The following is a 15,039-nucleotide window of genomic DNA, read 5'->3' on the forward strand; positions in this document are numbered from 1 at the left end:
CGTTCAGGTAATGATATACAAAATTTTTTTAAAGCTGCGCCTCTTGAGTAAACTTAGGTTGTATTTGTTAGATAGCACTTTTAAGATCATTTTGCAATCCATGGTGTTATCAAGTCTTGACTACTGTAATCTGGTTCTTTTGGGCTTACCTTCAACGAAGCTAAGTGCCTTGCAGGTTGTGCAAAATTTGATTGTCAGGTCACTGTTTCAATAGGGGAGGCATGAACATGTTACAGAACACTATGTGAAGTTATATTGGCTGAAATTGAAACATTGAATATGATAGAAATTGTTGGTGATGGTCTATCTTTGTGTGCATGGATTGGCACCAAAAGGTTTGACGGATAGTATTCTGCCCTATGTTACATTACCAAAATTATGTTCTGTTCAACATGTTGACTTGTACATCCCACCTGTTAAGTGTCCGAGACTGAAGGTATCAAGAATGAGCATGTTTTCATGCAAGGGCCCTCAAAAATGGATATATGCCAGCAGGAATAGTTATGTAATTTTAAGCGATTATTGAAAAGACATTTGTTCTGTAAAATGAAATATGGGAACTAAGGGCTCCTTTTACAAAGGTACGTTAATAATAATTTATTGTTTATATACCGCCAAAGCCAAAGTAGTTCGAGGCGGTTTACAATAAAGAAGAGCTGGATATACAGCGAAAAAAAACAATGAAGTCTTTGAGTACATGAATATTTGTACAGAGTAAGGTAACATTGTAGGGGCGGGTTTACAATAAGAAGTAGGTCGAGGCGGTTTACAATAAGAAGGGCTGGTCATACAGTGTGGGATAAGCAGTGAAGACTTTAGGAATTCTTGGTCACAAATAGGTTGAACAGGTTGGTTTTAACTAGTTTTCTGAAGTTGAGGTAGGATGAGGAGTGCATGATGATGCTGCTTAGCCAGTCGTTCTGTAGACTTGCTTGGAAGGCAAGCGTTCTGTCAAGGAATCTTTTGTATCGGGAGGTTTTTATTGTAGGATGGCTAAACATGCGTATTCTGCATGTAGGCCTGGTGGAGCAGTCTAGTTTAAAGTGGGAGACCAGGTATAGAGGGGCCAAACCGAGAATGGATTTGAAACAGAGGCAGGTGAATTTGAACAATACTCTTGCCTCCAGGGGCAACCAGTGGAGTTTTTGGTAGTAGGGGGTTATGTGATCCCATTTCTTTATGCCGAAAATCAATCACACAGCTGAGTTTTGTATGATTCGGAGTCTTTGAATGGTTTTCTTGAGAGACCCCAGATAAATGATATTGCAATAGTCGAGTAGGTTTAAAATGGAGTATTGCACCAGTAAGCGGAATGATGTTGTGTCGAAGTACTTTCTGATGGTTCTTAGTTTCCATAGTCAAGAAGCCTTTTTTGATCAGTAGCTCTGAGTGCATATCTAGAGTGAGATAGCAGTCCAGTGTCACTCCCAGGATTTTTATGGTATCGACAATAGGGAAGTTCTGTCAGTTCAGGGTTATTCTAGTATCTTTGATTTTGTCATTTGGGCTTGCCAGGAAGAATTTGGTTTTTTCGGGGTTGAGTTTCAGTTTGAACTCTGTCATCCATGTTTCGATTTGTTTTAGAGTTAGTGCTAGATGAATCTTCGTCTCAGGAGTCAGGCTTGTTAGGGGCAGGACTATGATGATGTCATCGGTGTAAATGTAAAATTTGTTTTTTTAATTTTTGCAGTAGATTTGCCAATGGGGCTAGGTAAATGTTGAACAGCGTGGGGGATGGGGGGAACCCTGTGGGACACCGCATGGGTTTACCCAGCTGGAGGATTGGATATTGTCGCTATAGACTCGGATCGATCATTTAGTCAAGAAGCCTTGGAACCATTTTTGTATATTGCCTGAGAGACCAATTGTCTCCAAGCAGTCAATTAGGATGGTGTGGTCGACCAAGTCAAAGGCGCTGCTTAGGTCTAGTTGAAGGATTAGTGCACTAGAACTTTGGCTGAATAGGTTCAGGAGGGAATCCAGTAATGAAGCAATAACCGTTTCCGTGCTGAACCCGGATCGAAAGCCTGATTGGTTGTTGTGAAGTATGTTGAATTTGTCCAGGTGAGTTACTAAATCCTGGTTTACCAAGCCTTCCATCAGCTTTACAAAAAAGGGAATGTTTGCGATGGGTCTGTAGTTAGATGTTAGCTTGATAGATTCCTTGGGATTTTTTACAATCAGTGTGATCAGTATGTGACCTAACTCCTCGGGAAATGTACCTGACAGTAATAGGGAGGAGAGCCAATCGTATAATGTGACTTTGAAGGTGACTGGAGCAGCTTTCATGACGTTTGGTGGGCAGCTGTCTAATCTGCAGTATGAATCGACATATTTTGAGAAGAATTTGCTGAAGTGATTCCAGGTAGGGATAGAAAAGTTGTTCCAGAACATGTCTACTCTGGGTTCGTTTGTGTGTTGGGCGACTGAGTAGTTCAGATGGTTGGTTGTGGAGGGTGGTAGGTTGGATCTTAGGATATTGATTTTGTTGTTAAAAAATTCAGCCAGCGCATCAGCTGAAGGTGGGGAGTCTGTGGTGTGAAGTGAAAAGGCCTGTATATCGTAGAGATTGTTAACTAGTTTAAATAAGTTCTTGGTGTTGGTGTTGGGATAGTCTATTTTTTTTGCGTAAAAATATGTGCATTTTGTAGTTATAAGTTTTATGTATTCTTTTAATTTTAGTCTCCAGTTTGTTCTTTCTATGTTATCACCAGATTTCAGCCATTATCTTTCCAGTTTTCGTAATTCTCATTTCACTGTTCCTAGCTCGGCATCAAACCAGCCATCTAGGTTTTGGTTTCTTGTTTTTCTTAGTTTGATGGGGGCCATCTTGTTAAGAATCTGCATGCTCGTATTGGTCCAGGTGTCAATAGAGGGGGAGTCTGATGAGATATTTTAATGTGACCAGAATTCCACTGGGTTTATCAAGCCTCTGTGCCTGTCATTTTCCTAATCCTTTTTTTCTCCAGGGGTTTGGTTGGAGAGCATTTGGTTTGCTAGTTGAATTGGAAATTGCATAAATGATGGTCCGACCATAGGGTGTCGATCCAAGTGGTTTGGTGCCAGAGCATTTTGGGATGGGCTGGGGCTTTAGAAGAAAAGGTAACTAGATCTAGTTGATGTCCTTTTAGATGGGTTCTGTCGGGGGGTGGCACAAGGAAGTCGAGAGAAGTGATAAAGCATAATAACTCTTTGGTGTCGCTTTGCTCTACCTGCTCTAGGTGGATGTTCAGGTCACCAGTCAGTAAGTTGTAGGGGCCAGCAGTTGAGTTTATAAGGAGGAATTCGAAGAAGGTGTCCTTGGCAGTGGACCATTTCTTTGGAGGAAAGTAAAATAGCGTGATGATTAAGGCCTCTTCTAATTTGTCTGACCAGAGTTTGCAGGAAAGGATTTCCATGTCCACTGAGGAATTTGAAGCTATGATGGTGGATTCATATGAGTCTCTTACAATGACGGCTTATCCTCCCCCTCTTTCCCTACTTCTGGGTAGAGAAGTGATTTTGAAACCAAGTGGGAGGCACTCGCGTATGATGATGTCATTGTCAGCGATTAGCCATGTTTCCATTAAAAGGACAAAGTCAGGGTTGGTCTCCTCGAGCCAGTCTTTGACCAGTTTTGACTTATTCCTAATGGATCTGATATTAAGGTAAAAACCTTGGACCTCTTTAAAGTGGGGGGAGTCAGTTGTTGCTGAGAAGGAGACTTTCCTCAGCTTCTGCTGGTGTTTACAGTGAGGACTGTTAGGTTTACGTGAGGGAGGTAAGACCGGGATTTGAAAAGGGCCCTTTTCGGAACAGTTATGGATGAATCGAGGGGCAGGTCTCTGGGGTTCTAAGATGATGTGACGGGGGTCTAGTGAGGATTGGTATTGGTATGGAGTAAAGGGCATCGGCTGACCTGTATTTGTAGCAGGACCAATAAAACATGAGAAATAGTATTAAATGTTGATTTACAGAAGCCATTATGTTGTGAGACAGTAATTGGATAGACAGCAGAATCTTATTAATTATCCTGTCGATTGGTTGGACATGCAGGTATTTGACTAATTTATCAGTCAGTTGGCTAAACATGCAAATTAGAGAAAAAATACATGCAGATACTTATACATGCAGGTACTTATCAGTCTTCAGTCAATGGGCCCGTGAGTAGGACTTCCAAGTTAGGACAAACTGGTGATGTAGGGTTGGCAAGTCTGTTGCTAATGGGAGGTGGAGGTGGGGTAGTTGCTACTTCCGGGGTTAGACCGCCAGGGATAGGGCTTAGTTGCAGGGGGGAAGATGTTGTGATGTGAAGTGTATTCTTCTTTGGCTCCACTCTGTCTCTTCGCATAGGCGCGTGCCGTTCCCGCAGCTCAATTTAATGCTCCCGCAGGTCGGGAGGGAAGGAGCTGGCTCGCACGCCCTGCTGGAGGGTGGTTTTGGTGGAGGCTCCATGGAGGAGCAGGCCCCGGTCGTGGGAAGCTGCCGATTGCAGATGGGGGTGGGGGCCCAAAACGAGGCTCTGTGGAGGAGCCAGCCCGAAGTTGCTGAACGATGCCAATTGCAGGTTCAGTTGTGGATGAGAGGGGCCCGCGGAATAGCGCACGCTAAAATATCACGTGCGCTAGCCGCTATCTCCTCCTCTTGAGCAGGCAGTAGTTTTTCGGCTAGTGCATGCTAATCCGGTGTGTGCGCTAAAAACGCTAGCGCACCTTCGTAAAAGTCTATTACATTTGTCCTAGTGCTGGTTGCTGATTACTGACTGTTTTGAGAATGTATTGTGCAGGTATGTCTGTCCTTTTGATATTGTGTATGTATTTGCTGTGACCAGCTTTGAATAAAGCGGGATACAAATGGATAAACTCATACTGTACATATCTGATTTTATTAGAGAAAGACATGCACTATGTTTTCTAAAATTCATGTAACTGCTTTTCTGTGTTAATAATTTACAGGCACATTGAAAAGAAGTGTCAGTGCCTCTGGAGGAGAAAGACAAAACCAAACAAAGTATGTATGATGTAAAGACTTAAAGTGTTTGGTGCAGCAATATTTATAATTTCAATGGATAATATCTCAGTACTTTCCAAAATCAAATGTGATTGGGTTATTTATTTAGCACTGTATATTACTTGCTGGGGATGTGCTTGGCTCAAAAAATCAGTCTCATTTTTGTATTTTCAGAATTTTTCCTGATTTTCATACTTTATCGCATGCTTTTGACCTAGTCAACCTAGACCTACTTTTAAGACTAATGGATCTCATTGGAATTACAGGGAATGTAGCCAACTGGTTTAAGACCTGTTTGAAAAGAACTTTAAAATTTAAAATGCAATCAAGGGTATCTGAAAATTGGCAGCCTTTATTTGGAGGTTACTTCTGTAAACCTTTTTGAGACCTGTCTCCGGAAGAGAGATTTAAAAGATTGTCTCTATGGGTTCTCTGAAGCAGCATGTGTATACGATACACGTCAGAGCCCTGTCAGCTCAGCTAAATGTGATTCAAGAACCTCAACAGCTAAGTTACACTGTACTTTCATATACAATCGCAGTAAGCTTTTTAGTTTGCATTCTGTACAAGCCAATATGGCCTGTATAAGCCAATATGGCCAATAGGAGCCTCCCTATGGTGGATGTGATCCACCGGCGGTCTCATTCACTTAAATCTCTGAGCACTCCTTAACATCTCTGTATAAATTTGATTACTGACCTATAAATAGACGCCTGTTGTCCATTATAGCTATAATACTTGTAATTGGCGGGAAGGGTGACATTAAAAAAAAAAAAAAAAAAATAGCTGCAGGCAAGCATGCCACAGCATTTTGCTTCTCCCATTCCATCCTGATGGCACTGGTGGCACTTGACCCTCCCAACATGACCAGCCACCCTTCCCATCCCAAGCCCTGAACCTGGTGTCTTTCCTCCCTCCCTTCCTCCTCTAATTAAAAAAAAAAAAAAAAATGTATATACTGTATATCTCTGATGTCTATTGCCACCCCCTTCCTTTCTTCTTCCCTTGTATTTCCCCATATAAAGTTAAAGGGTAATAGATATGATATAACACCTTTTGGGGCCTAGTGGTTAGAGCTACAGCCTCAGCACCCTGAGGTTGTGAGTTCAAGTCCCACACTGCTCCTTGTGAACCTAGGTAAGGCACTCAATCCTTCATTGCCCCAGATACGTTAGTTAGATTGTGAGCCTGCTGAGTACCTGAATATAAACTGCTTAGACAACCTCCATTGATAGACAGTATATAAATAGCTTAAAAATAAAATAAATATGAATATTATATATAGGTACTTTCTCTGTTCCTAGTGGGTTCATAATCTAAGTTGTGTACCTATATGGCATTTTGGTCCTGCCTGATACATTCCAGAATGCATCACGCTGGGCATGCTGCTGCTGCTCTTCCTAGCTCTGCTCTTGCAGTCCTTTTTCAGTCAATCTTCACACAGAGAAGAAAAAAGAACTGTCCTCTCTGCCACTGCTTTTGTTTTACTAGCACTTCTGTCGCCTATACGGACTTTCACAGCTTTGCACTGCAGGCTGTGTAGAAGAAAGCCTCCTTTTGCTCTTAGCTGTTCAGGCCCTCCCGAATGCCTCCAAAGTCCAATATCTTTTTATGCTTTGAGGACTTTGCTAGTAAGGCTTCAAACATTTTCCCCTTTAAGCACTGTTGCCTTTCTATTTCCTGCAGCTTCAATTAGGCTCAGGCATCTCTGGGCAGAGGATTGACTTTTCTTGGAGGAAGGTAGTAACTTGTTACATTCAAATCACATCTTCATACCTTCCTCGAGTACACCAAACTCTGGTTGAGCCTCACTATCCCTTCCCTACTCTGTATCACTGGGGCTATAGTCCATTAGGCCTCTTGTTTCACTCTCCACCTCCCATTCCCCTTCGTGGGTGTTTGGACCAGTTTCAAAGCAAGATTCTTCTTGGCTTGAGCTAACTTCTAGCCCTACCTTCCAAGGCTTATATGGGGTATTACCATACCTCTATGAAGGGAATATTCCTGCCCTTCCTTCTTGACCTGGAACAAAACTCCTGCATTGTTGATAAGGGAAGTTTTCTGGGCTGCCTGTCATGTGCCTGCCTCTCCTGATAGTCATCTGGAGTTAATTTATTCACCTGCAGTCCAGCTTGAAGCTGATGTGCCTGCTGAGCTTTGGGGTTAACTCTACTCCCCTCTGGGTTGATCTTATGTTTCTCTATAGCTCTGGTAAAGGAATAATAGGGGATAGATTGTGTTTTCTGTGACCTCCCTACCTGAATACCTGGCTGTAACATCACTTGCCTTCTCTCCTTATTCCCTGGCTGTATGACAGCTGAGCTTTTGGTAGGCTGTACAGGCTCATTTTTAGGGATTGCAGGTTTGAGGGCTGTATTTTTGACTGGGCTAGCAGTCTTTTAGCTGTGACGGGAGCTGCCCTGTCACAGTATTGAAAGTGGTAACAAGTATGCCACCCACTAAGGAGGTGGCAGTACTAGCCCCACTAGGGAACAGCGATCACAATACGATCCAGTACAGGCTAGAAATTGGATCATCAAAGGTGAAAAGAACCACAACAACAGCACTCAACTTCAAAAAAGGGAATTATGATGCCATGAGGAAAATGGTGGGAAAGAAACTCAAAGATACCGCAAGGAAGATGGAGTCCGTAGAAAAAGCCTGGACCCTACTCAAGGGCACGGTGCACAAAGCACAGAACCTGTGCGTCCCCAAGTTCAGGAAAGGATGCAAAAAAAATAGAACAAAAAACCCAGTGTGGATAACAAATGCAGTGAAAAAGGCGATAAGTGATAAGAAGGCATCATTCAAAAAATGGAAAAAGGACCAGACAGAGGACAACCAAAAGGAGCATAAAAAACACCAAAAGGATTGTCACCGAGTGGTTAGGAAAGCAAAAAAAGAATATGAAGAGAGACTGGCAGGGGAAGCAACAAACTTCAAATCATTCTTCAGGTACATCAAGGGGAAGCAACCAGCAAGGGAGGAAGTGGGACCCTTGGATGATGGAGACAGAAAGGGAGTGGTAAAAGATGAAAAGGAGATAGCTGACAGGTTAAATGAGTTCTTCACATCAGTTTTCACAAGGGAGGACACAACCAACATTCCGGAACCCGAGGAGATCGTAAAAGGAGATCAGGATGATAATCTGATCCAACTAGAGGTGAGCAAGGTGGATGTCCTCAGGCAGATAGACAGGCTAAAGAGCGACATATCGCCAGGTCCAGACGGCATTCACCCAAGGGTACTCAAGGAACTAAGGAACGAAATAGCTGAGCCACTTCGACAAATATGCAACCTATCCTTAAAAACTGGAGAGATTCCGGAGGACTGGAAAATAGCAAATGTCACGCCCATCTTCAAGAAAGGCTCAAGGGGAGACCCAGGAAACTACAGGCCGGTGAGCTTAACCTCGGTCCCGGGAAAGATGATGGAAGCGCTGATTAAAGACAGCATCTGGGAACACATCGAAAACAATGGGCAGCTAAAGTCGAGTCAGCATGGCTTCTGCAAGGGCAGGCCATGCCTCACGAACTTATTATACTTCTTTGAGGGGGTAAACAGCCAGGTGGATAAAGGGGAATCCATAGACATAATTTACCTTGACTTCCAAAAAGCCTTCGACAAGGTACCACACGAAAGACTGCTAAGGAAGCTATGGAACCACGGGGTGCAAGGTGTGGTCCACCAATGGATCAAAAACTGGCTGGCGGACAGGAAACAGAGGGTTGGAGTAAAGGGCCATTACTCAGATTGGAAATGGGTCATGAGCGGAGTTCCACAGGGGTCGGTGCTGGGACCGCTCCTGTTCAATATATTTATTAACGACCTGGAGGCGGGACAAAATGTGAGGTTATTAAATTTGCGGATGACACTAAACTATACAGCAGGGTCAAAAATATGGAGGACTGCGAAGACCTCCAAAAAGATCTGACAACGCTGGAAGAGTGGGCCAAAAAGTGGCAAATGAGCTTCAACATAGGGAAATGCAAGGTCATGCATGTTGGGAAAAAGAACCCGATGTTCACTTACAAGATGGGGGGATCACCGTTAGGGGTGAGCAACCTTGAAAGAGACCTGGGAGTAATGGTAGACACAACATTGAAGGCATCGGCGCAGTGCGCCACAGCCTCAAGGAAAGCGAACAAAATGTTGAGTATCATTAAGAAAGGTATCACGACCAGGACGAAGGAAGTCATCCTGCCACTGTATCGTGCAATGGTACGCCCGCACCTGGAGTACTGTGTCCAGTACTGGTCGCCGTACCTCAAGAAGGACATGGCGGTACTTGAAAGAGTCCAGAGAAGAGCAACTAAGCTAATAAAGGGTATGGGGGACCTCTCATATACTGACAGACTGAAAAAGCTAGGGCTTTTCTCCCTGGAAAAGCGACGACTTAGAGGAGACATGATAAAACCTTCAAGATCATGAAGGGCATAGAAAAAGTGGACAGGGACAGATTTTTCAAATTATGGGGAACCACAAGTACAAGGGGGGCACTCAGAGAAATTGAAAGGGGAAAGGTTTAGAACAAACGCCAGGAAGTTCTTTTTCACCCAGAAGGTGGTGGATATATGGAACACGCAACCGGAGGATGTGATAAGCAGAAGCACGTTACAGGGCTTCAAAGAAGGTCTGGACAGGTACCTGGAGGACAGGGATTGAGGGGTACAGATAGGAATAGAGGTAAGGTTATAGGGATAGGATTAGAGGTAATTTATAAAATTGAGTCAGAGACCACTGTTCAGGCAGTGGGCCTGATGGGCCGCCGCGGGAGCGGACCGCTGGGCGAGATGGACCTCTGATCTGCCTCAGCGGAGGCAACTTCTTATGTTCTTATGAATGGAGCAAGGTGTTGCTCTTGTGGGCACTGGATGGTGTTGGACATCTTAGAAGATCAGGAAAGAGAGACAAAATAATGTATAGTAGAGGTGGGTGTGATGAGCAGATTCAGTGTCTGACCAGCAGTATGCATTGGTGCAAATAGTAATTGGGTAAAGCCCATATCCTGCACATATGAAATAATTTGCTAGAAGATTAAGAGGACTTATCCTAAATGTTGTCTTATCTTAAATTTTGCACAACTCATTTTTTTTGTTGTTGTTATTGATGCTTTTGGAGGTTTACTCATCAGTGATGGTATTGTGCCCAGGATACATCAAGTCTTCTCTCCATTTTTTTTTTTTTTACTGTGTTTTTATGTTGCTTTCTAGAAACATAAAAACATAGAAACATGATGGCAGATAAAGGCCAAATGGACCATCTACAGCTTCCACTATCTCCTCCTCTTCTCTTTAAGAGATCTCACGTGCCCGTCCCGTGCTTTCTTGAATTCAGACACAGTCTTTGTCTCTACCACCTCTACTAGGAGAATATTCCATATCATAACATAAGAAGTTTTTTCTAAACCGCAATTACCTCAAAGTTCAATGCGGTTAACATAAGATTAACTAGAAAACATAATTCAAAATGATGGATACATTAATGTTAAGAACCAAGAAACTTAGAGAACAAGAAAGTCTTGAGTTGTTTCCTATAGTGAAGATAAAAATAGATGAGGATAAGAGCCACTTAAAATCATCTTATCTACCATCCTTTCTGTAAAAAAATATTTCCTTAGATCACTCCTGAGCCTATCCCTTCTTAACTTAATCCTGTGCCTTCTCATTCCAGAGCTTCCTTTCAAATGAGACTCGCCTTATGCGCATTTATGTCACTTAGGAATTTAAACATCTCTATCAAATCTTACCTCTCCCACCATTCCTCCAAGGTATACTTATTGAGATCTATAAGTCTGCCCCCATACTCATTATGACAAAGACCACTGACCATTTTAGTATTTGTATTTATTTATTTATACCCCGTCTTTCCCAAAGCGGGTCACAATAGAGTACATACACAAACAGAATCACATACAGTAGTAACCTTCCTCTGGACTAACTCCATCCTATTTATATCTTTTTGAAGGTGCAGTCTCCAGAATTGTATACAATATTCTAAATGATATCTCACCAGTCAAACGGGCATCAATACCTACTTTTTTCTACTTGCCATACCTATCCCTATGGACCCAAGCATCCTTCCATTACATCTCCTTTCTTAAGATTAATGGAGTTCTTTTCCTTTTCTTAATGTTTTTAGAATTGTTCACCACCTTCTTATGCTTTATAGGAAAGGTGGTTTATCAAAACTGTTACTAAACCATAACTAGGTCAAAAAGAGCTTGAAGAGACTTCTGGGACATAGAGGGGTATGATAGATGAGGCAGAGACAAGTGAAGTTGTTTTGGATCTTTGGAAAAGTAATCCTTCTACAAGATTAGAGTTGATGGGAACAGCAGATAGATAAATTACAATGATACCACCTCCCCTCTTAAAGGGATGACTGGAATGAAGGAGCTAATATCCAGGATTGCAAGTATGACAGATAGGAAATGTCAGCATTGTTAAGTGCCATCAACTCATTTTTGAGTCCTAGCAACTTGATGAACATCAAGTTTTTATAGCAGAATACAGAAGTAGATTGCTGAGCCTTTCTTCTGCTCAGTATAAATTTGATGTTTTCACTGTTGTTGCATCAAATGCAATCATCCGCCTCTAACACTAACCATCTGCTACTGCCCAGTTGGGTAGTACAACATTAGTTAAACATTAGTACATTGTTATTGCAGCATTAGAAAGCCAAATGTCTCTGTGAGGAGCATTGATACGAGAGTAGATAAGATGAGTTGTCTTCTTGAGTGAATGCACACTGATGAGACCAAGTTGAAGTGAGAAAGAGAGAAGAGGGGTCATAGATAAGTTAGCTTCATAAGGGTATAGAGGAATTGGGACAAGCAAAGGTGGGTTTTACTTGAGGTAAAAGAACAGAGTTAAAGAAGAATAGGTTCTGTCATCCCAACAGAGTTGAAATCTGATAGACTAGACAGAATCAATGGGACACTGTGTTTCCAGGGTACAAACTATATTGCAATGATAGAATGGATCAAACTGGAGAGGGGTTGTGCTTTATGTTAAAGAGGAAATTGAGTTAAAGACACAGCAGCATGGAATCCTTATGGATAAAAATTCTATGTCTGAAGGGAAGGATTATACTGGTAGGGCTATTTTACTGCCATCCAGGACAGAATGAACATACAGATGAAGAAATATTACAGAAATTAGGAAAGCAGGTAAATTGGGCAACAGTATAATAATGGGTGATTTCAATGGAATTAGCTTGGACTGGAAAGTGCCACAGCATTTTTTTGAGATAAGTGACTCTCTTTAAATGGAATGCATGATAGTATTTTGAACGTTGGAGATTTTTGAACTATACTGTTGGACATTGTATCATTGAAATGAACTGGGCATCCTGATTGATTTATATGAATAAGCAACAGTATTGTAGCATAGAACTATGATTTTATAAGTGGAGGGTTTTTTGGGGTTTTGTTTTGTTTTTTGCCAGTGATAGGGCATGAGTTAACCTTTAAAAATTATTAGACTAGCTCTTTTTTGACTGAGCTTTTTTCTTCAATTTTTTTTTTTCTTTAAATAACATTCAGAGTTATGGAGCTTAATTTGCTTTTGTTCTGGCTGGATACAGTTTCTGTTAAGCTTGGCAATTGATATATATGGTGGATAATTTCAATTACCCCAATATTGACTGGATAAAATTTTACATGACCTTTCACTTTTTATTACTGAATCTTAGTATTAGTTCCTGAGGAAGATCATGAAACGAGGTTCCTCAATGGATGGCATCTTGATGTTATCTGCAAGTACAGCATGAAAATAAAAACACTACTGACTTTTTTATTTAGATAATTGAAGCCAGATGGTAGGTAACTAAGGAACACTTTAAGTGCCTTAATTTGATCTCTTGGTTTCATTTTTGAGCTTGATATGAAAGGCACATTGGAAACAATGAATCTAGGTACAAGCAACTATATGGTATTTCACTTGAGTATTTTATTATTGGGAGAGGTATCTGTTGATGTCAGATAATAATGACAAGTAGAGTCTGTTGGCTCATTGTTTATCATTCATAACGGAGAGTGCCAGTGAGCACTTTTGTTTCACTCTCCACATTAAAAAAATTAGTGTAATTTGCTTTTGATATATAATAAAGTGGATGCTGTGCTGTATACAAAGTCTAATGAGAGTGTAGTTTATTGGCTCGTGATTTTCTTATAGCAGTGGGCAACCACTTTAGATAATGTAGGCAAGTTAAAACATTATATTCTATAGCATGCCTTCTTTGACAGTTTGCCCATTACACATTCATTCTCTGACCAAAACTTGCCTCTTTAAGGACACATACTTACACTTCCCCCATGCCATTACAACTTTTGAAACCTGGAATGTAAATTGCTTCTAGGTGCTTAAGTTTGTGGTCAGCTAGTCTTCCTCCACATACTTTCCTCTCGTCTATTCTTTCTTACACTCCTTTACATTCCCACACCACCATTCAGATTTTCCTTTTTCGTCCTTCTCCTTTGGCTTCTCCTTCCTGCTTTCTGATTGCTATTTTTTGTGTGATTTTGAAACCGTGGGTTCTTGTCCTGTTGGACTCCTTACTATCAGTTCGTGCTGTTTCTAAAGGCCAGCCTCCCTCTCTTTCCCTCTGTTTCTTGGACCCTCTGTCTGTCTTTGTTTTTCAATGTGTGGGCTAATCTGCTTTGGGTCAAGGGTCTGATAGTGGTTCTTATGGTAGATATGGTGCTGGGTGTGGTTCAGGCTAGGCTAGCTAAAATGATTCATGTTTACCAGTGGCTCATATGCATTTCGGATCAGAGGAAAGTGAGGCAGCAGGAAACACTTTCAGAGGTTCATATTTGTTATAACAGCCATATTCCACTGCTGTTAAGAACTGGAAGATCTGATACAGTCCCCTGATTGGAGTGGACAGATTTCACTATTGTATCTCAAGGTCACCACAGCCTTCACCTTCTTTGCCACTGAAATTTTCCAGATAGCTCTCAGGACCATATCCAGAATCAGCCAGCCACCTCATACTGCCAGCCTCTTGGTCTGTGTTCTTCTTATACATTCCTACTGAATTCCCAAGTCATCTGCTCACCCATCTTTCTCTTCCCTCTCGAATATCTACTTATTTCTCCCTTCTTCAATATCATAAGAATAACCTTACTGGGTCAGACCAATAGTTCATCAAGCACAGTAGCCCATTTTCACGGTGACCAATCCAGGTCACTAGTACCTGGCCAAAACCCAAGGTGTAGCAATATTCCATGCTACTGATACAGGGCAAGCAGTAGCTTCTCCCATATCTTTCTCAATAACCTTTCTTAAACCCAGCTACGCTATCCGCTCTTACCACATCCTCTGGCAACATGTTCCAGAGCTTAACTATTCTCTGAGTGCAAAAATTTTTCCTCCAATTGGTTTTAAAAGTATTTCTCTATAACTTCATCGAGTGTCCCCTAGTCTTTGTAATTTTTGACGGAGTGAAAAATCGATCCACTTGTACCTGTTCTACTCTACTCAGGATTTTGTAGATTTCAATCATATCTCCCCTCAGCCGTCTCTTTTCCAAGCTGAAGAGCTCTAACCATTTTAGTCTTTCCTCATACAAGAGGAGTTCCATCCCCTTTACCATCTTGGTTGCTCTTCTTTGAACCTTTTCTAGTGCTACTATATCTTTCTTGAGATAAGGAGGCCAGAATTGAATGCAATACTCCAGATGAGGTCACACCATGGAGCGATACAGGGGCATTATAACATTCTTAGTCTTATTAACCATCCCTTTTTAAATAATTCCTAGCATCCTATTTGCTTTTTTGGCCACCGCCAGATTTCATCGTATTGTCTATGATGACACCCAGATCCTTTCTTAGGCGCTAATCCCCAAGGTGGACCCTAGCATCCGGTAATTGTGATTCAGGTTATTCTTCCCAATGTGCATCACAATGTATTTGTCTACATTAAATTTCATCTGCCATTTGGATGCCCAGTCTTCTAATTTCCTAAGGTCGGCCTGCAATTTTTCACAATCCGCATGCATTTTAACAACTTTGAACAGTTTAGTGTCATCTGCAAATTTAATCAC

General features: G+C 41.7%; 1 protein-coding gene across 5 annotated transcripts in view; it reads left to right on the top strand.

Moving 5' to 3' along the window:
* Positions 1-15,039, top strand: part of NEK10 (NIMA related kinase 10) — a 514,569-nt gene that overhangs the window by 416,099 nt on the left and 83,431 nt on the right. For all 5 annotated transcript variants that reach the window (XM_033930152.1, XM_033930153.1, XM_033930155.1 and 2 more), the window contains exon 30: positions 4,935-4,989. In XM_033930152.1, coding sequence (XP_033786043.1) covers positions 4,935-4,989 — 55 coding nt within the window. The remainder of the gene's footprint in view (positions 1-4,934; positions 4,990-15,039) is intronic.

The sequence above is a fragment of the Geotrypetes seraphini genome, chromosome 2 (genome assembly GCF_902459505.1).
Source record: "Geotrypetes seraphini chromosome 2, aGeoSer1.1, whole genome shotgun sequence".
Classification (NCBI taxonomy): domain Eukaryota; kingdom Metazoa; phylum Chordata; class Amphibia; order Gymnophiona; family Dermophiidae; genus Geotrypetes; species Geotrypetes seraphini.